At 43.8% G+C, this 24,760-nt stretch overlaps 2 protein-coding genes across 2 annotated transcripts in view; one reads left to right on the top strand and one right to left on the bottom strand.

Moving 5' to 3' along the window:
* Positions 1 to 805, bottom strand: part of add3a (adducin 3 (gamma) a) — a 100,677-nt gene extending 99,872 nt beyond the window's left edge. The window contains exon 1 of the mRNA XM_061064515.1: positions 647 to 805. The gene's annotated coding sequence lies outside the window, so the exon portion shown is untranslated. The remainder of the gene's footprint in view (positions 1 to 646) is intronic.
* A 6,435-nt stretch (positions 806 to 7,240) lies between these two features.
* On the top strand, positions 7,241 to 24,008 carry cusr (Copper-only SOD repeat protein). The gene is made up of 10 exons (XM_061064364.1): positions 7,241 to 7,559; positions 11,047 to 13,123; positions 13,406 to 13,505; positions 15,046 to 15,123; positions 15,734 to 15,835; positions 18,005 to 18,137; positions 19,020 to 19,134; positions 20,914 to 21,035; positions 22,490 to 22,570; positions 22,721 to 24,008. The coding sequence occupies exons 1-10, from the start codon at positions 7,517 to 7,519 to the stop codon at positions 22,810 to 22,812; spliced, it is 2,943 nt and encodes a 980-aa protein (XP_060920347.1). The 5' UTR covers positions 7,241 to 7,516; the 3' UTR covers positions 22,813 to 24,008.
* Positions 24,009 to 24,760: the final 752 nt, after the last annotated feature.

Genomic DNA, 24,760 nt, shown 5'->3' with positions numbered 1-24,760 from the left:
ATTCACACACATTCACACACTGATGGTAGAGGCTGCTGAGTAAAGAGTCCATCAGTATTAACTCATCCATTCACACACTGATGGTAGAGGCTGCTGAGTAAAGAGTCCATCAGTATTCACTCATCCATTCATACACATTCACACACTGATGGTAGAGGCTGCTGAGTAAAGAGTCCATCAGTATTCACTCATCCATTCACACACTGATGGTAGAGGCTGCTGAGTGAAGAGTCCATCGGTATTAACTCATCCATTCTTACACTACCGAAAAAGCAGCGGGAGCAACTTGGGGTTAAATGTCTCACCAAAGGACACATCATCATCATGTGGCTTCAGGAGCTGGGGATCGAACCCACAAATGTACAGTTAAGAGACAACGGACTCTACCACTGATCCACAGCCACCCCTGCAGATATTAAATACACCTGCTGCACCCTTCAGACTGTTTCTATGTATGTATGCTCTGTAGGGTTAAAATAAAGTGACTCAGTAAACAACACTGCAGCTCTTAGAATGTCCCAAACAGAGTGACCAGGTTTTAGAATCAACTCGAGTAAACTTCAATCATTTACTGAAAGAAAGGCAAGTGACAGTACAAACAGCTCGCGCCCTAAAACTGTGAATAAAATGACGTCATGTAAATTACCTGCAGGTAGGATGGCAGGTTCCAGGTAAGGAGCTCACAGTCGTCCTGCAGAAACACAAGAAGCGAGCCCGGACCTTTCCTCTGATCCTCGGTTTGAAACTCAAAGGTTCCGATGTGTCGGAGCACTTTCACTGATGTGCACTCGGTGTGATGGGGTTCACCGGGCTCCGCGAGGCAGCGCACATGGTTTGTAGATCAGATGCGTCGGATAAACACGGAAACAGCGGCTCACAATATGGCAGGAAGTGAACCTTCAGTCACTGAGAAGGACGACGCACTATTCGGCAGAGCCATCATACATGCGAGCCGGAGAGCACGTGACGGAGGCGCGCTGATGACGTCAATTATTTACGTTTGCCCCAATTCTGACGAAAAGGTGTGCACGGTGTGTGAAGGTAAGGTAATTCACCGTAAAGACGTTTAACCTGCACAATTATCCATCAGAAATGAATCTGAATATAAATATCCACCTGACACGTGGTCTGAATACGATCCCCCACGTGAAGCCTCGGGCTCTGCAGACCTGCAGACACGCTGCTCATTTTTCAAAGTGAAGTTACTTCCTGTATACTTTTTTATGCTGACAAACTGATTGATAAAAGGGAACAATCTGCCCTTCTTTGTGCCCTGCTGATTTTGCGAGGCTCTATAGCAGCGGTAAAGCATCCAAGAGGAAGACAAAAAAAACACACTTTATAAAAAAAAGGAAGCGCTTCCAGGAGTCTAAAGCCTTCCTCATGAGAACCTGATGATGAAAGGTGTATGAGTTTGTTTAAAGGTCGACGTAAAGGCATTATAATTGTTCAGAAAGACAGTGCCTTTGAGTTTTTCATGTTAGTTACTGCACTGCCTCCATCTAGTGGCCATAAGCTGCTGGTGCACGCTGCAAACACTAATATGAAACATGTGAGTGCAGATTAAAGAGGAGCAATCACCTGTGAGAAAAACAACACAGAACATATAATGATCCTTCGTCGTGTGCTTTTCTTTCTCATCATCATTTTAAATCAGGTAACGTTATTTTTGTGTCTAGTCTTTAGGAGCGGCAGTAAGTCAGTCTGTAGGGACTTGGGTTGGGAACTGGGAGGTTTGCCCGGTCAAGTCACAGTGTGGACTATGTCTGGCAATTCATAGTTCATTTCCTGAGCACTGCTGATGTACCCTTGAACAAGGCATGAAACCCCACCAGCTCAGGAGTGCCCACTGTGTTCCAGCTCGCTCCCACTTGCAAAAATAGCTAAACTGGAGAGAGTTGTAAAGAGCCATTTAGATTCTGAGTGTTAATATAACATTATCTGTGGGCCTGTATCAAGGAGGTAAACACTTGACCTACCACTTTATTTGCTGTCATGCTCTCTGTGTTGTTCTCTGATGTGCAAACGCGGACTCAACCACTCATCCCTTTTTTTTTTTCTCTCGAGTCCACCTGTCTTGTAAACTGAACACGCTTCATGATCATGTGAAGTCATGCATGGGTTGTATTAAATTGTTATGTACAAGAGGTAGCGGTGCTCAGGCCCGGTTTGTCCTGGAGCAGTGTCAGTGCAGGCCAGCGGGGGCAATCGTGCTCAAGCACGGTGTGAGTGCGCCCCAAGTCTGTTTCTGCCATCCTGCTCACCCTCTCTAAACGTGTCTTGAACTTAAGGTGGGAATCCAACAAAAATGAGAGAAGTATAATGTGCACACCCATTTTTAATCCCAGTTATTTATGACTGTCATTAAAATAGGTGTGTTTTTAATCACAGGAACACACCGGTCAGGATGCTCGAGAACCGGTCGTGCAGGAAGACAAGATGACGTTTGCGTTAAGACTCACCGAGGCTCTTCATCAGATTCTTATCAAAGATGTGTGTGTTGTTTCTGGCAGCTTTCACACGCTGTGTACGTGCTGCTCTTATAGGATCACTCCTACAGCACAATGACCATATTTGTTTAATGCATTTTATATCAGTTTCTAATGAATAAAAGGGTCAGGTCCCGATAAAAGCTACGTATCAAAGGAACAGCAGGTGAATAGGGCACCTGTGTATTGTTCCCAGGTGACCTAGAAAAGTCTGGCTGTCCTTGTCAGCTGGAACTCAAATTATTTCAAGCGACACCCAGCCGCACCTCTCTCGTCAAAATTAGATGTCAAGAAAATATTTAATCATTGTGCCACTTGACAGTTCTTTGGCACACTGTTTGTGTCAATTTTTCCTCACTAATTTCCTTTGGAGTCTGATCATCAGCGGGCACAGAGATGCCATCTTGTGATGCCCTGAATGAAGTCAGCCAGGTAGAAAACAATCGGTCACCTCTTTATGCAAGCCGGACAAACTCTTCCAGAGAGTACTTTTCTTAATAATCTTAGTGGTAAGGTCCTAACCCCTGACCCTATCTAAACAAGCTGTAATATACACATGCTCACGTACTCGTCCTTCTACAGAGCGGTCAATTGTAAACCAAGTAGCAACCTCCAGCGTCAGTGTTGCCAGATGGAAAATACAGCAGTATCGTACTGCAGCTTTAAAGTTATCGTATTTTACTTAAAACTTTCGTACATATTAAAAAAAACAAGAAAGGTCCTAAATACTGCACTTAATGGCAAAACGTTGCCCTGCACACCACATTAATGTAAATAAACAAACAAAGAACAAACTTTTAAGTGTAAATTGTTTTCAATCTGCTCCGCCTCCAGCCGCTGTGTAGCTGAGTTAGTAGCATCTTAAACTGTTGAGATGTGCGTTTTTCTTAAGTCTGTCTCACATAACGACGTTAGCAGGGGATCAGGTGATGATCTGATTGGCAGTTAGAGCCTGGCAGCAGAGTGGTGGGAGTGCAGGTTAGGTGCTGAATGGTGCGTGTGTGATGGCTGTCTCAGTCATGCTGATGTGATTGGTTGCTCTCAAATCACATACAATGTTTTGTTATGGGGACATTGAAATTGCCAAATTATTGTACATTTGGCCTTTTCTGCAATTATTGATCGTACAGAGGGCAAAATTATGGTACAAATACAATAGTTATCGTACATCTGGCAACACTGTCCAGCGTGGAAAAATTAAGCCGATGCTGAAGAGTAAAATCCTGAGAAAAAACTGAGTTAAATCAATTGCATGCTCACTTAATGCCAATTTCCACAGTCTGTGCGTGCTACGTTAGGTCAGCGCCTCGGTCTTGCACCTTCAAAAGGCACCCAATGGGTCCGTTTCTGGAGCATGAGAGCAGAGGAGCGCCGACATGAGCAGCTGTACACACAGGTTCACAAGATCACAGGAGAGCTACAAGATCACGGGAGAACTACGCCATCGATGGGACTCCAGAGCCTCCTGCAGGAACAGACGGGTGACGTCGCTCAGGCTTCAAACATTCATATTTACAGTCTAGTAACACAGCAAACGTCCCTCAGATCAGGCAGTTCATTAGAGGGGCGGCTGTGGCTCAGTTACTTGTGGACTGTTTACTCAGCAGCCTCTACCATCAGTGTGTGAATGTGTATGAATGGATGAGTTAATACTGATGGGACTCTTTACACAGCGGCCTCTACCATCAGTGTGTGAATTTAGGCATGACTTGCGGTGTAAAAGCGCTTTTGAGTTTTTGATCTTAACATAACGTAGTTGCAGAACGTACACCCATGTATTCCTGACTTCACTCATGCTTCGTGAAAATCCTGAAGATTGTTTTTTAAAGCAAGCACCAGGAGGATCTGTACTTTTACTCAAGACATCAAGTTATGTACTTTGTCCACCAGTGCACCCAGGTGAGGTTAGTCGACCTTTTGCATGACCCGCTACATACAGAAAGTCTGCACGGTACAGCTCGCTCTCTCTGTGAATATGAGGAAGAGCGTCGATGAAACCTGAGACAAGCGTCCTGATTGTCTCCTCTGCAGATAAATAAAAACGGACTGATTGATTGAGAGCTTGAAACGAGAACAGTTATGACAGCTGTGTTATGTTTCCTCATGTTTCCAACATCTCATCATGAGGTTCATTGTTTGATGTGAGGTGATGTGATTAAAAAAACAACGTCCCTTATAATAACTTTTTGTGATTCAAAGTCTTGTGTTTGCAGAGCCAATAAATCTCAGTCTCAGTCTTCATGAGTCACCTGACAGAGTGCATTTTTAGAGAACATTTGAAAGAATCTCAGTTCACCAAAGTGCAACAAAACAATAAAAAAGGACGAATATGAATAAAAAAACACGATAAATAGGAGCGTAATAAAATTATTAACTTGTATTAAGAGCCAACGTAAGTGTCTTCATTTTCAGGATTGAGCGTCTCTCATGTTCACAGGTGAACTGTTCCACAGATGTGCAGCTGAACGCTCCGTCACCTTGAGTTTCCTGCCTGCATCTTGGGACGTCTAAAAGTATCCGGCGTCTTGACCGTTGCGCTCTGACTGGAGCGTGTTGGTGCAACCGAACAGACAAATGAGACAGGGCCAGCTAGGGCGGTTATTTTTTCATTAAAAAAAATTCAAACAAATTTAGAAAACATATCATACACCCACCCGGGCCAGCGCCACCAACATTTTCATGACTTCAATTCATCCATAATGAGACTAAAACCATCGGCCTGTTAATAATCTGAAAGGAATGGCTTTTTTAAAAATATTATTCAGAAACACAAGTCTATAAACTCGATCAGGATCGAGTGCAGATCTCTTTATTCATAATATAACCTGCTGAAGTGAACACCCGTTCAGAGCACAGAGACTTCCTGGTATCACTTAATGCTAGAGTCACATGAGGTTAAAGATGACCCCGTGTAAACATATCAAACAGTTCGCTCCTGCATGCTGCGAGTTCAATTCTTTACTGCGCCTTTGATTGTACTGATTACGTTTTCTTTTCCACCGCTTGATAATCCTGTCCACGCTGTCGCCGTGGAACGTTGGTATGGGTGGTTTATGTTTATGTTCTAACATACCATCTGCTGGAAGTTTCTTATTATCTTTCAAAATAAAAGCATCCAAAGAAGAAGTAAAGTACCGTTAGCGTAAGACACAAAATAAATGCATAAAAAACAGTTTCAAACATGCAATCAAAATGCAATTAAATAATAATACTGTTAAGACTTATAGGACTTTTATATCACTCTTTTCGGAGTACTTTCAGAGAATTCTGGATAAACTGTAGTTGATTAATTGTGATTTTAATAATGTCCGTTGACTGCTGGAACTGAGATTTAAAATCGTCCTAAAAGTATTTTTTGCTGAATCTTTTCATTTGAAATAAATCTTTCAGAGTGGATGCATGGTAACATCTCTGTTAACCTCCGTCTTCTGCTCTGTGTGTGTGTGTGTGTGTGTGTGTGTGTGTGTGTGTGTGTGTGTGTGTGTGTGTGTGTGTGTGTGTGTGTGTGTGTGTGTGTGTGTGTGTGTGTGTGTGTGTGTGTGTGTGTGTGTGTGTGTGTGTGTGTGTGTGTGTGTGTGTGTGTGTGTGTGTGTGTGTGACGTAAACCTGTGTGTATGTGTACGTGCAGACGCAGTGACGCGGTTCTCTAAAGATTGGAGCTCCTGCTGCAATCAGTGATCTAAACAAGTCAAGTTGACGACCTGACCCACTTCAGCGCCTCTCCAGTGTGTGTAAAAATGACCACCTCAAAGAGCCCACAATGATGAGCCGTCGGGCTTCTATTCTTAGAGCCAGTTACTATTTTTGCTCCTTTCTTTTTCCCTTAACTCTGTCACAAGGACAGCTGAGGCATATTCACTCAGGGGGGGAGGGGGGCAGAAAAAGGGTTGAAAGAGGGAAAGAAAATAATGCATCATGGAAACACAACTTTGCCAGCCGCTGCTAAAATCATGAATCCAAGAGGCTGCATCTCGATTCAGGCTCATAGACACATGTTTGTGTTTAAGGTGGATCAGTGAGCGTTTAGCGCTCCAGCTTCAACATTCATGCAGACTAACCCTAGTTTGGCTTTTGTCATTAACACGACAACGGCGTTTTGGATGCCTGAAAAAAGAACGTTTTGAAAATGGCTCAGCCGGCATGGAAACGAGCTGTTCCTCTAATATCTCATATTTTTGCTCAGCTCGTTCATATTTGATAAGTCTAATACCTCTCTCAGATCTCAGATGTTTTATTTGGCTTTTTTCATCTTCCATCACCACTTCGATGATTCCTCTTCGTTGTCATCACCGTGTTCCTGTTTGCAAGCAAATCAAAATAAGGACCAACTTTGCGAGAAATTAAGTTAAACTTCAAGCTTTAAACAAACATTAAGCTGCAAGCGGTCAAAGTAGAACGTAGAGATGTTATGAACACATTGAGCTGCATGTAGGTCATTCAAAGACGCGATTAGAAATGTAATGAGCGGTGCAAAGTTCAAGTTCACCTTTCAAAGCCGACCGACACAGAGGAGTTTAATCTCAGGTAAACACTCTGAGCATTTATCCACAAATCAACACTCAGATATATTGTAGTATTGAGTTATCGGCCTCTCTCAGAACACATAAACAATATTATCAACAGGTGCTTTTCTTTGCATTGTGCCGGGCTCTGCCACATCGGGGAGGAACAGGCCACCTCCACCCAGCAGGACTGCCAAGTATTCTTCCTCCCTCCCCTGGCTCCATGCACGACACAGTGTCGCCCTGCTGGCCAATCACAGGCTGACACAGACAGGCTGCAGCTGAAAAACAGAAGCACAAGGGAGGCTGCACACTTTTAGAAAAGCAGTCACACATGACATGTTCCTGGAGAACACACTCAGACACTCACACACTCACACACACTCCATCAGTTTGAGCTTCTCATGTGAAGGCTGAGCACACACACATTCAGGGAAGACTTGACCGACTTCAGTGAAGTTTCTTTTTTTGTTTCCTTCATTGTTAACTCCATCTCCTCCTCCTGCTGTGCACACATCTGCCAACATGTGCCTTCCTCTGACAGCGGCGCTGCTGCTGTCTCTGCTCGGTGAGTACTCTATTTGGACTGAGCAGGTTAATGTTTAGGATGCCTCATGTCAGATTTAGTCCCTGAGCTCTCCTGTTGTGTTTAAAAGACAACTGATTTCTGCACACACTTGTTCCACCTTTATCTTACTTAATCATCTTTAATGTAGGGACAGGGACTCTGCAGCAGGCAGACCACATTGTATTGATGAAAGCTTAGCTGAGGTTGCACCCCCCCTTCTCTCTTTCTCTCTGTGACTCCCACTTTGTCGTAGTAAAGCTTGAAATTACTCTTAACGATATAATTAGAAACATGTGATGTGCGTAAGTACTCTCTTCTGTAATCACAGCAGCTCCTCAAGATGCTGGTTTGACATGTGAAAAAAAAAGAGCTTTTCTATAAAGCGTTTGAGTTTCTGTGTTAGTAGTTCGATGAAACTCTGAGCGGCTGTTTGACGATGCAAAGACGATCAGATAGAGTTTAAAAACATCTGCTTTCAGAGACGAGGATCACTCGGTTTGCATGTCGTTCTTCTTGTTAAACATGGACCTTAAAAAAACATAATGAAGAAGAATCTGGTGGGCACATCTCCTCTTCTCTTCTGCAAAGAATACCTACAGATCTGTACTAAAATCAAAACGAATACGCCCCTCGACTTATTGCGATGCAGACTTATTCTGAAACTGTGATTCAAACGTTGTGTGTCTGAAGTCGATGATTCAGCTTCTTTACATGAAGTTTCAAACATGAACACAGATCATTTTAAAACATGGAAACATGTGTCCCATTTCTCTGGGGAAAAAAAGCTTAAAATAAGAATTTAGAAACTATTAAATCAAGATTATTTGGTCTAGAATTCTAAGCTCCACTTTGTAAATGATAATTGGACTTGAACTTGTGTAGCATTTTTCTAGTCTTCTGACGACCTTAACACTGCAGGTCACACCTACACATTCACACACTGATGGTAGAGGCTGCTGAGTAAAGAGTCCATCAGTATTAACTCATCCATTCATACACATTCACACTCTCAAAGTGTATCATGTCACCCCCCAACAGCAGAATGTGATCATGTCATTAAACTTCTGTCGTCGGGTCAAGCTGAACAAAACAAAAGAAACAGTAATTATAGTTTGTGTGAAATTCTTGTGTGAAGTCTAACTACAGTCTGATGGTTACGTGTGATTAGTCCATGGTTTATGTGTCAATGTGTCACTGAAGTGTGAGGGCCCGTCACATCTGAAGGTCGGCGCTGACAGTGAACAGTCGTTATGTTAAAGTTAGCAGATATACAAATGAAGTTTCTTTAAAGGTAGAGTCAGCAGCTGTCTCCTTCAAAATAAAATACAGACTTCTCCTTCAAAATAAAGTACAGACTTCTCCTAAAGTAAAGCTGCTCCATTGTCCCTTCTGGGCCTCCATACAGCGCAGCAGGTGAGTTTAGGAGAGGATACAATTCAGTGATTGGACGCCATTCAAACTGGTGAATATGACGGACGTGGACGTAGCATCAAAGAAGAGAAAATATAATCAGAGTAAGGAGAAACACCAAGCAGATAAAGCTTGTTCTAAAACGAGGGTGAACCTTGTGTTTTCTTTTACCCGTGGACGTAGAGTTGGTCTGCTTCCTGTTGGACAGGCAGGTGACAAACACCAGCGGTTAGCTTGTGGTTTAGCTACAAGCAGTATACGTACACACTACGTCCTGCAGGGGGCGGAGCTTCTCTGGGCGATGAGCCCAGGAGGAGGGGCCTAGTTTGAATGTTGTGTTTAGAAGCTGAACAAACAATGCTTCTGACTTCTAATTTGACAACCTGGTATGAACCAGTCCGACAAGATGTTTAAATGTTAAATAAATATTGAAACCGGTGTAATTAATGGCTCTCTCCAACAGCACGCTCTTTAACTTGTTCTTCTGTCTTTATCACTTTCTTCTGCGTCATCAGGACACTTATCTCAGAGCTTCTAACTTCCTTATACCCACTACACGTTTTAAAAAGAGAGGAAGAACTTCAGCCACTTTTTTATGAATGGGTGTAAAGTTCCAAAGTCCACTTTCATTCCTTTGATTTCATGTGATGTCATCAATGAAAATACTTCCATTAAAGCTCCTGTGAGGAATTTTTGGGTCGTGTTGATTTGGTGCCCCCTGTGGCCAAAGCAGGATGCTTAACCTCTAGCTGATCTTCAAAGTCCAAAGTGACACCTACCTCCGAGCAGCGACAACAGGCATATAAAATAAATTCACAGAATTAATCAATCCGTCTACCGATGTTTGAATTTGTAGGTCACATAGAGGCATCAGTATTGATTTCAGTCTGTTATATCACCAGTTAATAACGACTCACAGGGGGCGCTGGTGGCGCAGTGGTTAATGCGCGAGCCCCATGTATGGAGGCCTTGGTCCTACAAGCAGGCGGCCCAGGTTCAAATCCCACCTGTGGCTCCTTTCCAGCATGTCATTCTCCACTCTCTCTCTCTCTCTCTCCCTGATTTCTGACTCTATCCACTGTCCTATCTCTCCATTAAAAAAACAACTCACTGTGCATGTGCATGTCATAGACTGTAAATAAACTTTATCGTGGTCTCAGGCCACGTTTACTCAACCATGATTTCTGCCGAAAGGTCGCCTTTTGTTGCGTTTCAGCTGCTCATTTACACGACTGCTGCATTTTGGAAACCTAAAAAACAGAACGTTGCAACGCTGTTGCATTGAATTAGGTGACTTTACGCACATGCTCATCACACTTCCAGTCAGTAGCCACGAGCGAGTAAGGGGACTACAACAACAATGGCGGACGCCTGAGTTCAGTTTGTGACATTTCCTTTGAATGTTCTCTCTTTGTAGTTTAGGGTCACAACCCCACTTCATTGTCCATCCACACAAACGTTTGTGCGTTCGCCATTTTCATATGTTCACACCTCACCGCTCCATTGAAGGAAGAGTGTGCACGTGCATGTGTTGATTTATTACAAAGTGACAGCGCCAACTAATGGACTGGCATGATAACTACAATGCTTTTAGTCATTTTTGCGGATCTGTGTGCACGCTGGTAGCTAGCAAAACTTGAGAACAAAACATTGGCGGTGACCATATTGGAAATTCTGTCTCAAAGTAACTTGTATCCGACTTTCTCAGCTTTTCAGATTCTACCATCCCAAAGAATTTACTCTTTTATCACAAAAATATGTCATCATTAGTTAACTTTTGATGTTACAAATATTTCCATATTCACAGACGCTGGATTATTTTTGATGATGGAGACAAATTGGATGTAATTTAAGGAAGATGTAGTTTGGGATTATTATTCTTGTGGCGGGAAAATATTCACAGTAAAATGTTGTTTAAGTCTTGTAGCAGGTATGAAAGAGCTTTATTGATCCAGTTTCCTTAACCTCCACATTCTGTTTTTAGTTTTCTAACGTTGCCCATATTCATCTAATATTTGTGTTAACATGTATAGGAGTCAAAGTTAGTAGCATAACCTGCTCCTCGTTGTCTTTTCAGGTTCCATGTCCTGTGCTCAGTTCATGGCACCTCTGAACATGGGGGGAGTCACGGGGAAGGTGTACTTTAACTCCACCTCAAACATGGCCACCCTCAACGTGTCCGGTGCTGGATCCTGTGGTCCACTTAACCTCTCCCTCAATGTGTTCCCGGTCAAGTTTGGACATTTCGCTCAGCCCTGTTCTGAAGCACATATCGGCCCAAGCGTCCACACCTTCAGCGCAAATCCTGAATCCACCTTAAACGTGTCACAAATTTTTGGACAAAATTCCAACCTGGCGGACTTCACACTGAGTTTGCAGAAGTGTGATGGCACTACAGTTTGCACGGTCGTGACTCAAAGTCAAGCCCCCATGACTCGTCAGGCTCGGTTCACTGAAACCATAGCAGGTAACATTTACATCCGTGCAAACACAGGACAGAATAATCCCAGGGTTCTTGCAGACCTAGTTACAATCGGAGATGTCAATGCTTCACAATCAAACACCACTCTCTACGCATCAACTAGCTCAGCCGCAAACTGTAAGGCTCTTCTTGAAAGCTTAGATACCTCAACTTTGACCAATCTTGGAGTCCTAAAAGTTGGAACCCCTCTGACGTCTTCTAAATCCCGTCTGGACCTGGCGAGCTACACCACCAACAATCGCTTTCTCCTAATTGGCATGAATTCAAGTTTCAAGTGTGCTCAGATTTACAACGTGCCACAGAAGAAGGTGAGCGCTGTTATGAACATGAGAGGGATCAAAGGTCACCTCAGCTTCATTCAGGCTTCCCCATTTGATGTGACAGAGGTGAGGTTAAACCTGACTAACTTACGGGGCAGGGTTGGCCCTTACCATGTGCACCAGTTTCCTGTCCCCTCTGTACGGGCCATTCAATCGTCCATGTGTTCAAATGATAACGTGGGTGGCCACTTGAATCCATTTGGTTTGAACACGAATGACGCATCGTACCCAAATGGGTCTGGTTCGACGCACGAAATGTACGAGCTTGGCGACCTCAGCAACAAGCACATGTCCCTTGCAGGTAAAAACGAAGTGGACATTTCGTTCCAAGACTTCCACCTGCCTCTGTTTGGACGGAACAGCATTGTTGGCCGCTCAGTTGTCATTCACCAATTGGATGGTGCCAGATATGTTTGTGCCAGTATCAGCTACCCTGGTGAAGTGGTTGTATCCAGAGCCAGATTTCAGAGCCCTGTGGTCGGTGAGGTCTGGTTCACCCAACTGAAGGACAACCCTCTGTCTGATGTCTCCATCTTCATGGATTTATCAAATGGAGATACCTCAATGACACCAACCCAAAACCACAACTGGCACGTTCACACCTACCCCATCAGCTCAGAAAATGATAATGATGTAAACCGCTGCAGCACAGCAGGAGGGCACTGGAACCCTTTTGGTGTCAACACAACAGACAGTAGCTACGCCCTCCACTGTGCCCCGTCCAGACCTTTATCCTGCGAGGTGGGAGATCTCTCCAGCAAACACAGCCCTATCAATCTCGACAACAGCCCATGCGCAGTGGGAGCAAAAAACTTCTTCACTGACACCACTTCCTGGTTGCCAAATATGGGCATTATTGGTCGTTCTGTAGTCATTCATCTGGCAAACAGAGGAGGGCCAAGGATAGCTTGTGCCAACACCACAATGGTGCGCGTCCCCAAAGCTAGCCTGGGTCGTTGGTTTGGCTCCGGGATGACGAGCGGCCAGATACAGTTCTCTCAGGCTGTCCCACAAGGTCCAACAACAATTGATGTGTCCCTGATGAATCTGAACTCCTTAGCTGGGGGTTACCACGTGCACATACTGCCCCTCATAGCTGGCAGCAAAGAGCCCTGCTCCAACAACAACATCCTGGGTCACTTCAACCCCCTGGGTGTGAACATATCAAACAGCCCCTCACCTGGAACTGGCACGGTGGACCAGTATGAGATTGGGGACATCAGTGGGAAGTTTGGGTTGCTGCGTGACCTCAATGAGCGTCAGGCTGTTTACATGGACCAAAACATGCCGTTGACTGGAGTATTCAGCATCGTGGGAAGGTCGGTGGTGGTTCACTACACCAACGGATCAAGGTGAGACCCTGTGCCTTTATGAATATTACAGAAAAATAAACTGAAATAGAGAAGGAGATATGTAGAAATATTTCACGCATAATAAAAGTTGACCACAGGTTCCTGTGGTAGAAGAAGAAATGGTTTGAATGGACTTCTCCTTTACTATGAATACTTTGTTTTCTGTAGCACAAAATAAGCACGTTTTCATGTTTTCGAAGTTCCTACCGGTTGCTGCATCTGGATATTTCTTAATTTGTTTGTATGTTATGTCTTTCTGTACTTGTGTGTGTTTATCTACAGAATGCAGTGTGCTAACATCGTAGCTGACATGGACACTGATGGACAGTTCACCACTGCAAAGGCTGCGTTCAGCGGTACTATCAACGGGACGGTTAGCATGGTAAGAAGCAACACCAGTCTTTAGCCCTGCTAGCCCAGTGATACCAGCCATCCCTCTCACAAGTAATTGTCAAGATGCTAAAGTATGTGTTGATTTTCATCTCCAAGAACAACAACAGAGCAGCTCTTTCCTCATCAAGGTCAGGTTGCCAAACTTCACCAAAATGCAAAATGTCAAAATAGATTTTAGAGAAGTTAGGGGTAGAATGAATTTCGTGAGAAAGACATAAGCATGAGTCACTCAGCTTCAAGGCTTGATGTCCGTGCCTCCTTCAGTGGGTTTGTGAACTTGTGGTCACGGTTTAAATTCCACAAATGCATGTGAGTCTGTGTTTGTGTAATATATCATCCTCAATATTTAGGAGTAAAAGCATGGCCTTGTCCTGCAGCTCAGTGCTGACAAGAATATTTAAGAACACATTTCATGACCGCAGCAAAACGTAAGACTCAGAATATGGCCGTGGTCATTCAGGACATGTTTGAGATTTTCTTCTTAGCTAACCTGTTAGCAGCTAAACTGCCACAAAAACATGACAGAGTGTTTTTCCCGCACGGCATACACAGTGAATTCATTATTTCTGTGCTGGGTTGCAACACGCGGCAGCAGATCATTAGCTTAGCTTAACATTGTTGGTCTGCTTTGGCTAGTGGAGCCTACAAGCTGCCTGAACTAGAAGCTCACTGAACGAACAGCTGTCTCTGTCAGCTGCCCTCCAGAGACCTCATGCTGCGCTGTGTGCTGCATCTATGGATGAGAGCTGCAGAGCGGCTATATTATCAAGGACAGAGGGATAGTGTGTGTGTGTGTGTGTGTGGGGGGGGGGGGGGGGGGGGGGATGTGTTCCTTTAACTTAAATGTGCTGATTCAGAGTCACAGAGGGAGTGAAAGAAGGCCTAAAATGAACTAAGTATGAGTAGTATCCACACATCCTGGCTGAGCTAGGGTCGGCCTTAAGTGTGAAGTGTGCACACATACACATTAATAAATAACTTTTATTCTCCCTGTCAATCTCCATATCTACTTTATCTACCTAAATGAATGTCAAAAATAGATTTTTTTATACCTGTTTATGATTTAATGTAACAGCTAGGGCTAAATAACGTAAAACCTGACTTATAGGACGCACATTTAATACCTGTTCTTTCATCTAAAAAGTCGGCTTCATCCTTTGTAGCAAGGAGAGCAAACTCCACAAAGAGAAACCAGACGACCGCAGGACGACAGTTTAAACCTTTTTTTCTCTCTGAGAGACCCCCAAAGTCCCCCAGAGTCTTATATTCTGGACTTTACGGTTGTTGATTTAAGCATGAGTCCGATTTGGGACAATGCAAATAGCCAATCATATTTTAGGATTACGGGGTGGCCAATCATTATTCTAGGGTGTCCCTGGCCCCCCCTGGCTCTGCCCCTGCTGGCTAATGTCTGCCATTTGGCAATGTATGCACCGAGTTCTGGTTGAGCCACTATATGAGAGTGCACAAAGAGTTCTTTCTGTCATGGTTTTCTGCTGCTATTGGACTTTCCTTTTCTCTTTCCTCAGCGCCAGCAGATGTTTCCTGACGGGAGTAGCGGTGACGTGATGATGGTAGTGGATCTTCATCGATCAAGAAGACAAAATGTAGGTTCAGACTCAGTTACTGTTTGCTCAAATGCCACCTTGATACGTCCTGTAGGAAAGAGGAAAGGAAGTCAAAATAAGACATCAACGATCAGCTTTGACATAAAGCGGCAACCTCCGGGGTTGAAAATAAAGGTGATACAGAAGTGCAATAAACTGCAGTATCTCGAGTGTCCACTTGAATCCACCACTCTGTGTGTGGAACAAAGAGGCTAAGAGACTGGAAGTAGACGCCTCATACAGGAAACCTAAGAAAAGTTGTAACAGGTGAAACACCTGAGCGGCACTTGAGAATAAAGACAAAGACAATAGATTGGAAAGTGACCAAGAAACTTGAGAGCGTTCACCTTCAGCACCAGGTGAAGAAAACCGCAGAGATTAAGAACAAAAGAAACAGCTTAAGTGTCTCTCTGCAGATTTGTTGTAAAATCCAAGGTTATGAACAAGATGTTTTCATTGTTCGGAGGTCAAAGTGGATGATTTACTCTTCTGAACGTTATCTGTTGTCCTTTAAATTCAGCCGTTTCTCTCTGTTACTGAGACTCAAACGTATAGATATTCAGCCGTCATGCTCTCTCACTCTGACTCTTGTTTTCTTTTCTTCTTCCAGCAAACGTCTGTCTTCATGGCTATCAAAAGCAACCGTGTGGGCGCCAACAATGCGTGCGACAGCGTGGGAGGCGTATTCAATCCCTTCAACATGTCGTCCATGGTGAGAGAGGAGAACTTCATTTTGAACCTTTTTACCTTTTGGAAGGCGAAGTGTTGTAGTGCTCAAGGCCGGACTCGAGACCACTTTTTGAAGGTCTCGGTCTCAGACTGGGCAGAGTCCAGATTTTGATTTTAAATGAATCCACCACTGATTGGCTATTTGTCCACGTCATTGCTGTGATTAGAAGGAAAACGCCTCTTTCTAAAAGAACAAATCACTTCAATTCGTTCATAATTTCATTTTTATCCCCCCGGTTACGGCTGCAACCTTCCCGGTGTTACGGTCTAAGTGAGTGACACACCCCCTGCGCACAAGACTAGATCTCGCCCTGCCCTGGTCTCAGTCTCAGTCTCGGTCTCGTTCTCATTCTAGTTCTCGTTCTCGTTCTCGTTCTCGGTCTTGTCTCGGTCTCGCCCTGCCATGGTCATGGTCTTGGTCCTGGTCTCGGTCTCGGTCTCAGTCTCGGTCTCAGTCTCGGTCTCAATCCCTAAATGTCCCTTACTAATCTTAGACCCATAGCCCTGACTCCACACATTATGAAATGTTTTGAAAGGGTTGTCCTGGGTCACTTGACTAGACAGGTTTCAGTATTTCAAGACCCCTTGCAGTTTGCTTACAGGAAAGGTGTGGGAGTTGATGATGCATTGCTTTACATGCTGCACAGCATCTACAGTCACCTGGAAAAAACAGCTAGCTCAGTTAGGATTATGTTCTTTGATTTTTCGAGTGCTTTTAACACCATTCAACCACATGTTTTAGCAAACAAATGAATCGATTTTAAATTACACAACACAACTATTTCTTGGGTCTTACCTTTTGTCTCGACCTCAGTTTGTCATGTTTGATAATAAAAAGTCAGACATTATCCTCACTAACACAGGAGCTCCACAGGGCACCGTGTTATCTCCGTTTTTATTCACACTCTCCACTGCTGACTATAGGCATGGTCAGGCATCCTGTCACATCCAAAAGTTTTCGGATGATACTGCACTTGTGGGTCTACTTACCCAAGGCAATGACACTGCCTATAAAAAAGAGATTGACTCTTTTGTCAGCTGGTGTGATGCAAACTTCTAAAAACTGAATGTTGGGAAAACAAAGGAACTTATGATACATTTTAGAAGAAAAAAGGATGAGGTCTCCCCAGTGATCATTAAGGGTCAGCAGATCGAGATTGTCCAGTTTTATAAATCCCTTGGTGTCTTCCTGGACAGTAAATTAAACTGGAAAAAGAACACTGATGCTGTTTTCAAGAAGGCACAGTCAAGACTCTTCTTCTCAAGGAAGCTGAGATCCTTTGAAATTAGCAAGAATCTTCTTTATGTTTTTTTTATCAGGGAATCTTGGCTAGTGTCCTCTTTTATGCTGTGCTGTGTTGGGGTGGCAGCATCTGTGTGGATGATAAAAACAGGATCAATAAGCTGATTAAAAAGCTGGCTCTGTGATTTGCATTACCCCAGACTCACTTGAAATCACTGTAAGAGAATGAGGACCAAACTTAAAACTGTTTTGATCTTTGAAGGCAATCCTCTACACAGTGTTTTTAAAGGACTCCAAAGCTCCTTCAGTGAGCGATTAGTGATGCCACAATGTTCCCCTAAACGGCTCAGGAGGTCCTTTGTTCCTGCAGCAGTCCAATAGTTTAATGAACATTTTTAGTTGTGTTTCTGACTCATGGCTGTACATGATTATTCAAATGGTTTCAGTGGTGTTTGTTATTTATTTACTTGTTGTGTACTGTGATGTACTGTCAATATTGTTTAATTGTGTGTATGAATTGACCAGATGACAAATGAGTTTCCCCGCTGGGGCTCAATAAAGTTTTCTAATCTAATCTACCTAGTTACTGAATGTTTCCACGCGTACACCCAGCAGGAGCTGTTCTCGGACCTCTCCGTTTTTTTTCTCGCTCCCGGTTCCTTATTATGCACACTGATTAATGAGTCAGATGCCAAAAAAGGAAATAAAGTGTTTCGAGTTAAACCTTCTTCTTCACTCTGCTTGAACACGTCATCCCACTGCACAAAGATAAAAACAGACTTTAAACCGAGCGGGTCATTAAATATAATAAATGCCCTCTTGATACTTTCTGCTTTACTAAGTGTAACCTAGGTAACATCACATGCACTCCTAACTGCATTCAATGTTCCTCATTTGATGATTCGTCAGAGCTCCAGCTGTTCTGCAGAAAGTCCTCTGAACTGTGCGGTGGGAGAAGTGTCTGCACGCCACGGCAACATCAGTCTGACCATGAGGCAGGTCTTCACCGACAGCGTCATCATGCTCACCGGAGACAACTCAGGTACCGCTCAGAGTGTTCCACCAAGACGAGTGAATGTGTGTCAGTTTAACCCCTTCACCGTGGACTTAGCGGCATTGCTCCGCTGATCTGTCTTCAGTGTCTCACTTTGAATCTTTGGTGTGGAAAATTTAAAGAAGGTTGTTTCTGCAGCATTCTGTCAACCTCCTCGTCTGACACCGACCCCCGTGCAGGGCTGACGTGCATATAAAATAACTTATCAGGAGTTAACTATCCTCTCTCTGATTGGTTGGTTTGTTTTGCTCATTAAGAGGCATCACTATCTATTCCAGTCTTCCTGCTAAAAACTCCTCACAGGAGCTTTTAATACTCCTTTTTTAAAAGTGTAAACACCTGAATGAACGATTTAAAGAGGACATATTATACCCCTTTTCCACCTTTTCAAACAGTCCCCTGTGGTCTAAATGAAACATCTGTGCTGTGCTTTGGTCAAAATATAACATGAATCAAGCACCAGAGGAGGTTTGTGACCCTGTATAAACCAGCTCTCTCAGAACGCTCCGTTTTGGTGTGTGTGTCTCTTTAAATGTAATGAGCCCCCCCTGAGTTATCCCTGTAGACATCACTGCTCTGTAGTGAGAATAAAAATGGCTGACCTGTGAAAAAGTTTTGTTCTAGGCTGGGGGTGGAGTCCATGGGTGGAGATACCAGGGGATTTTTTCACAAACAAAGTGGGTCAGTAGACACTCAGGTTACCCAAATATATGTTCAAGAACACTGTAGAAGTGGATTTTCAATAATATGTCCCCTTTAAGGTCTTGTTATGAGTTGACGCTATACAAATAAATATTGATTGATTGATGTGATGTTTGCAGGAATACATGAACAGCACAGATGCAGTAAATGTTTTGTCTGTGTTCGTAGTGGTCCACACATCTCTGGTGCTGAAGGAGGGAAACAGCATCATTGCATGTGCAGACATCCTCCCAGAATCCCCCTCAGCCATGCAGACTTTCCCCACCGTGGCCAACTTCAGCAGGTGAGTGCAGTCTCTCATCAGGTATTTATCTTACATCATCCTGCACAAGCTCAACATTTACACCTAAACACCGCCTGAAAGATCGAAGTACAGATTGTAGTTGGGCGTTGTTCCTGTAAACACTGTCTGACCTTTAGAGTTCTAAATTCGGGTGTTTTTTCAGTTTGAGTCAGACTGATTCAGTATGTGGGTGGCGCTCGCTCTCTCTCTCTCTCTCTCTCTCTCTCTCTCTTTTTGCAGAACTTGGTCTCACTTTGAGCCTGAAAGTCTGGCCTGGAACATGCCAGGATGATCTCACTAGAGCTGATTGATAACCAGTCTTCATATTTGTGGTATCACTGAGAGTCAGCGCATCATTCTGATACCATCCTGTACTGTACTACTCCCTGAAAAAACAACTGGATCACAGTTAATTATCATGTGGTGATAACAAACAGCAGTGCTAGACAGACGAGTCACATGAGGCAGAGCTTGCAAAATCCCAGAAATCAGTGATTTTCTCTTCGCGAGAGAGAGTGAGAGGGAGAAAGAGAGAGAGAGAGAAAGAGACAGAGAGAGGTTTCACTCTGACCCTCATTATTAAACCTGTCAATCATAATTATTAAGATAAATGAATCCTCATAAAACATCTGAAGCATTGAGGAAGCAGAAGAAAACATGTGAAACACCCAGCGCAGAGTTGAGATAACATAATGGTTTCCTCTTGGCACCTTGTGCAGATCTGATGCAGGTACAATAAAAATATTGTGTGGTGCAATCTGTTCATGCCGTGATGTCTCGTAGATTCTGAAACGATCCAGAGAGAAGAAGCGACGTTATCTGAACTCTGCACACATTTATTATCAGGAGTCTGTGACCTCGAGTCACAGCAGAGAGAGTTATCTGATGACCTGATTCATGGGAACATTTTTCAGATTGATATTTGATCAAGGAGGCAGATTGTCGCGTGGGTTTGAAATGGCGTTGAAGCTAATTCAGGATTTCTGTTACGGCCTCGTTAAAGGAGATCTTCTCTGATCCGTCTTTAAAGACAAACATATCAACATATCACCTCAGCTGAGGTTGTTGGCCTGATCCCCGGACGTGGTTTCTAATGTTGTAGTACTCCAAATCGATCTCAAGACCACTTTTTGGTCATCTAGGAATCCCAAGCATTTTTACTCGGTCTTGTCTCGGTCTCAGACTGGGCGGACTCTGGATTTTAAATCAAGACCACCACTGATCGTCATTACTGAGATTAGAGGGAAAACGCCTCTTTCTAAAAGAACTAATAATGGTCTTGGTCTTGACTCGGTCTCAGAGCTCTCTGGTTTTGGTCTTGACTTGGTCTCAATCCCTGAATGTCTTGGTCTTTTCTGGGTCTCGGAGCTCTCTGGTCTCGGGTTTGTCTTGGTCTCAGTTAGTCTGGTCTTAACTTCACGCATGGCAAATCCATTGACATTGTTTACAGACGGCCAAATTCAACCCACAATGCACTGCTGTTTGGTCACTTCCCTTGTTTGGTTTGGATCGTATTCTCACCTTCGGGGAACCGAACTCTGGCACACTTGGAAGGGAATCGAGACCCCCGTTTTCAAGCGGACCAGGGCTCAGTTTTTAGTCCGCACCAGAGTCATCAGGTCAAAGGTCACCAGAGTTCGTTTTAAACGGCTCAGGTGTGAATGCACCTTAAGTTGACTTGACACCAAAGTTCACATCTTGGATTTTACGTCCCAGTATCACCAGTGAACATTTAGAAACCACAAAGTTGATGTTTCTGTCTTCTTTTTTTTTGCCCAGATTTGACTTCCGTAGTCGGGTTGCAGCTGTGCTGGAGGTGAACAGGTCGAGAATCACCCTCCTATCGGACTCTCCCCACACTAACGGCTCAGACTGCCAGACCGTGGACTTCCTGGTGTCAGGTAAGATGTGAGGCGGGAACCCTCTTAGAAGGGGGATTAGGTATCACAACCTTTCAACACAACAACAACAACAAGCTTTAAACATCAGGACACATGATCTCAGGAAGTGAGTACACAGACATTCCTCTTTCGATAAGGACGATGCTGTCAAAAAGTTTAAACACAGACCGGTCATCTTGACGAGCAGGATGGCGTTCTGATCGTTTCTGATCCGACACCCTCTGGGAGGTGTGACGTGTATGTAGCGCAACAACAATGAATGTGTAACCTCTCTGGAATGATGAGAGTCGATGGGAGTGTCAGATACCAAAAAAAAACATCAATCTTTTTTTTCAAATGTTTTTTTAGCCTCATTTCCTGAGAAGTCGGGACGTTGCAAACTGCATGTAAATTTACCTGAAATGAGCGTGATCTAGAAACACAGTTACACAGAAAAATCACATATTAAGCCTTTAAAGACTTTGGTTTTATGATGATGAAACATTGAGAGAGGAGAAACTCCTGGTATGTCTAAACCTGCTGATTTGATCAAATATCTCGTACCTAAATCTCTCTGAACACCTGAGCTACTTCAGATCCAAGCCGTGTGCCCGGGTCGTGTTTGTCAGGACAAAGAACGATTATGGCCGTTGAACATCTTTAGAAAAGCTGAAATTCACTCAGTAACCCAACGCTGGAGTCTCATTTTCTGTCTCGGGGGGGAACAGAGGAGTACCTGTGCCGAGGCGGGTTCACACAGTAAAGCACAGGGCGGCCATTTATGTGCTCTAAAGTCTCCCACATGGTGCAGAGTTTACCATCGCCATTGTTCCCGGGAACAAGCGGTGTGATTATCCGTGTTATGGTGACGGGATGAGATGAAAACAGGATTCAGATCCTGAGAGAGTTAAAACTGAAATTCTACAATAAACACACAACGCATCTTAATCCCTGAATCAGTGACGTCACTCAATGACAAAAAAAAAAAAAGCAATCGCACATTCAGTTTTAAGGTTAACCAGCGGCGGATCTTCAGTCTGTGAGGGCCCGGGTCCACTTCACGGGGACCCTCCTCTCCGACCAGTGTTCAAAAAAGGCTCAAAATTGAAGCATTTTTATCTTTCACTAAAGCTCACTGTTCAGAGCGCCGGTTCAAGCCGTGATATTTACGCCCGAGACGTTTCTCCTTCAGTCTGAATGTCATGGAGGCGTAATGTGGGGACCCAGTGACCCCCCCCCACCGTCTTCAGAGGCGGGGGGGGCTTTGCTAACCTGGGGCCCCCAGCAGGTGGCGGCCTCACCTGGTGAGAAGCGGTACCTCATAGACCTCATACCTTTTTAAAAAACATTTGCAGCAGTTGTGGTTTGATAATGATTTTCACTAAGCTACAGGAAGCTTTATTAACATGATATCACTGATCCTGTCCATTAGAGTCTCATGTGTGATTAAATATTTCAACATCTGTCTCTTTAAGGGAACGTCAGCGCAGCTCTTCTGAACTCCGTCAAAACCAGCGAGAGGATGGGCGTGTACAAAGAGTCCGACACGTGTACACGTAAGTGGGCGTCACACTGCATTCATGTTCTTCACCTGACTCGCTGTGCACGATGTGAAGGTGTCACTGTTTATATAAGTAAACTTTGTGGCAGAGTGTCGTTCCTTTCCAGAGTAACCTGAGCGTGACTCTCTGATTTGCTGCCCTCAGGGAGCACTGGTCTGCTGCTGCTGCCAGGAGCTTTGCTGCTGTACTTGATGTGTGCTGCCGCCTGCCTGCTGCCGTCCTCCCTGCTGTTATAGCTCAACAATCAGCCACACCACGCATCATCAGGGGGGGCACATGGACCCTCATGTGGTCAGGGGCGTGTCCGCACTTCTATTTTTTTTTTACTGGGATGGCCCAGCTGGGGCAATGACTAATGCAGGGGTAGCATGAAATACCATTTATTAAAGCGTTCTATCTCCATCCATCATATCTACTATAACCAGGAGTGGAAGAAGGCGGTGCGGTCCCATACGGCGTCCCACTTAAAGACGAGCAGCTTCCTGCCAAACCAACATTCAAAACCCGTCCCGGTCACACTTTTAAACACATCCAGCTAACGTTGTGTCTCGTTTCTAACGTTTGTCTCCTGATTAATCGCCTCTAAGTTGTTCCGAGTTTCTTCTGAAGCGTCCGTGCTGGACGGCGCCCCACGCCGCCTTTCATTCCTGCTCGTTAACGTGAGCTCGAGCTTCCTCACTGATACAGATGGAGCCCCCTTAAAGGAGATTTAACCCTGATCCCTTAAAGCGACAGTACGGCAGCTTAAAGTAGCAGCTCACGCTTCATTATGCAGCAATCTTTGACATCCGGTGTTTCCACGGCAGTGATAAACATGTCGTGTCTGTCATGGCTGCTTTGTCAAGACACGCCCCCTTACAACTCTAAAATGAAGGATTTCTCTGGCTTCGATACCTTTTCAACAAAAATATAAAACATAGGTTTAATCTATTTTTAAATAATTTAGGTATTTGAGTGTAAAAATGTTTGTTTACCACATTTTAATGCAAAGAAAGCGACCAGCAGCCTGTTACATCACAGCCCAAACAGCTGATCAACAACGCAAACAGCCAATCACAGTCCACGGGGGGCAATGCCGCCCTCGACCACCCCTGCAGACATGCCCCTGAATGTTGTAAAATACTGATGTATATTTATGAAGCCAACTGATTGATATCAAACAAATCAGGACTCTGTTTCTTTGTCAGCCAATCAAAATCCTGCAACATTATTACTTTTTTTAATAGTCCTTTTAGGTAACGCGCTCATCGTTAGCCGCTCAGTGGTCATTACTGTGTTGTTAATCTGCTGGTTATTTTGGTCGTTAACTAGCTGAACTAAAGTTGTACACCTTCTTCTTCTTCTCGTGTTCTTCTCTATTTATGCACGCTGTCAAATCAAACGTTGTGTACATATCTGGAAAAATTGTGAATAAAAAACGATCATGTTTGTACGCTGTGGGCCACTTCTCTCTTCTTCTTCTTCTTTTTTTACCCAGATCACCTCATCAATAAAATGTGTGGGCGGCGTCTACAGGTCTTTACCTGGATGGGGACAAATCACAAAAACACCTGAAACTGAACGAGCTGCTCTCACTGGATTCTTTTAGGAGGATGTTCAACGACACATCTGGCTGCAGATGTTTTGCCTGATGTGTTTAATGTTTTATTTTGAAAATGAATTTCACTCCACATGTGCCTGGCTGTGTCTCTGTACAGTTTAAGATGATTTCAGTGAATAGTTTTTCAGACAATTAAAGGGATAATCCGTGCAAATTGCATTGGACGCTTTGATTATGTAGTCATGCTTTATATTTTATTTTGAAAAATTATCTAATAGGTGACAAGAAACTTTCAATGGATTCATATCCCACTTGTCCGTGGTTCATTCCATGCCAAGTTTCATGTAAATTTACTGATTATTTTCTCAGGAAATTAAAGGGAACACCTGCACAAATTGCTCCGCTTTGATAATGTAGTCATGTTTAATCTTTTATTTTGAAAAATCTGTGATAGGTGACAAAGATTTTCAATGGGTTGTTATATCACATGTCCCTAGCTGTGTCTCTGTACAGTTTAAGATGATTTTACTGTTTACTTTTTTAGAAAATTAAAGGGACAATCCGTGCAATATTGCATTGGAATGTTTTGATAATGTAGTCTGTTTTATTTAAAAAATTAAACTATCTGTATGGTTACGAGAAAA

This window comes from Labrus mixtus, chromosome 2 (assembly GCF_963584025.1).
Source record: "Labrus mixtus chromosome 2, fLabMix1.1, whole genome shotgun sequence".
NCBI lineage: Eukaryota > Metazoa > Chordata > Actinopteri > Labriformes > Labridae > Labrus > Labrus mixtus.
Note: the sequence above shows the minus strand (reverse complement) of the source record. Positions and strands in the feature narration are given on the sequence as shown.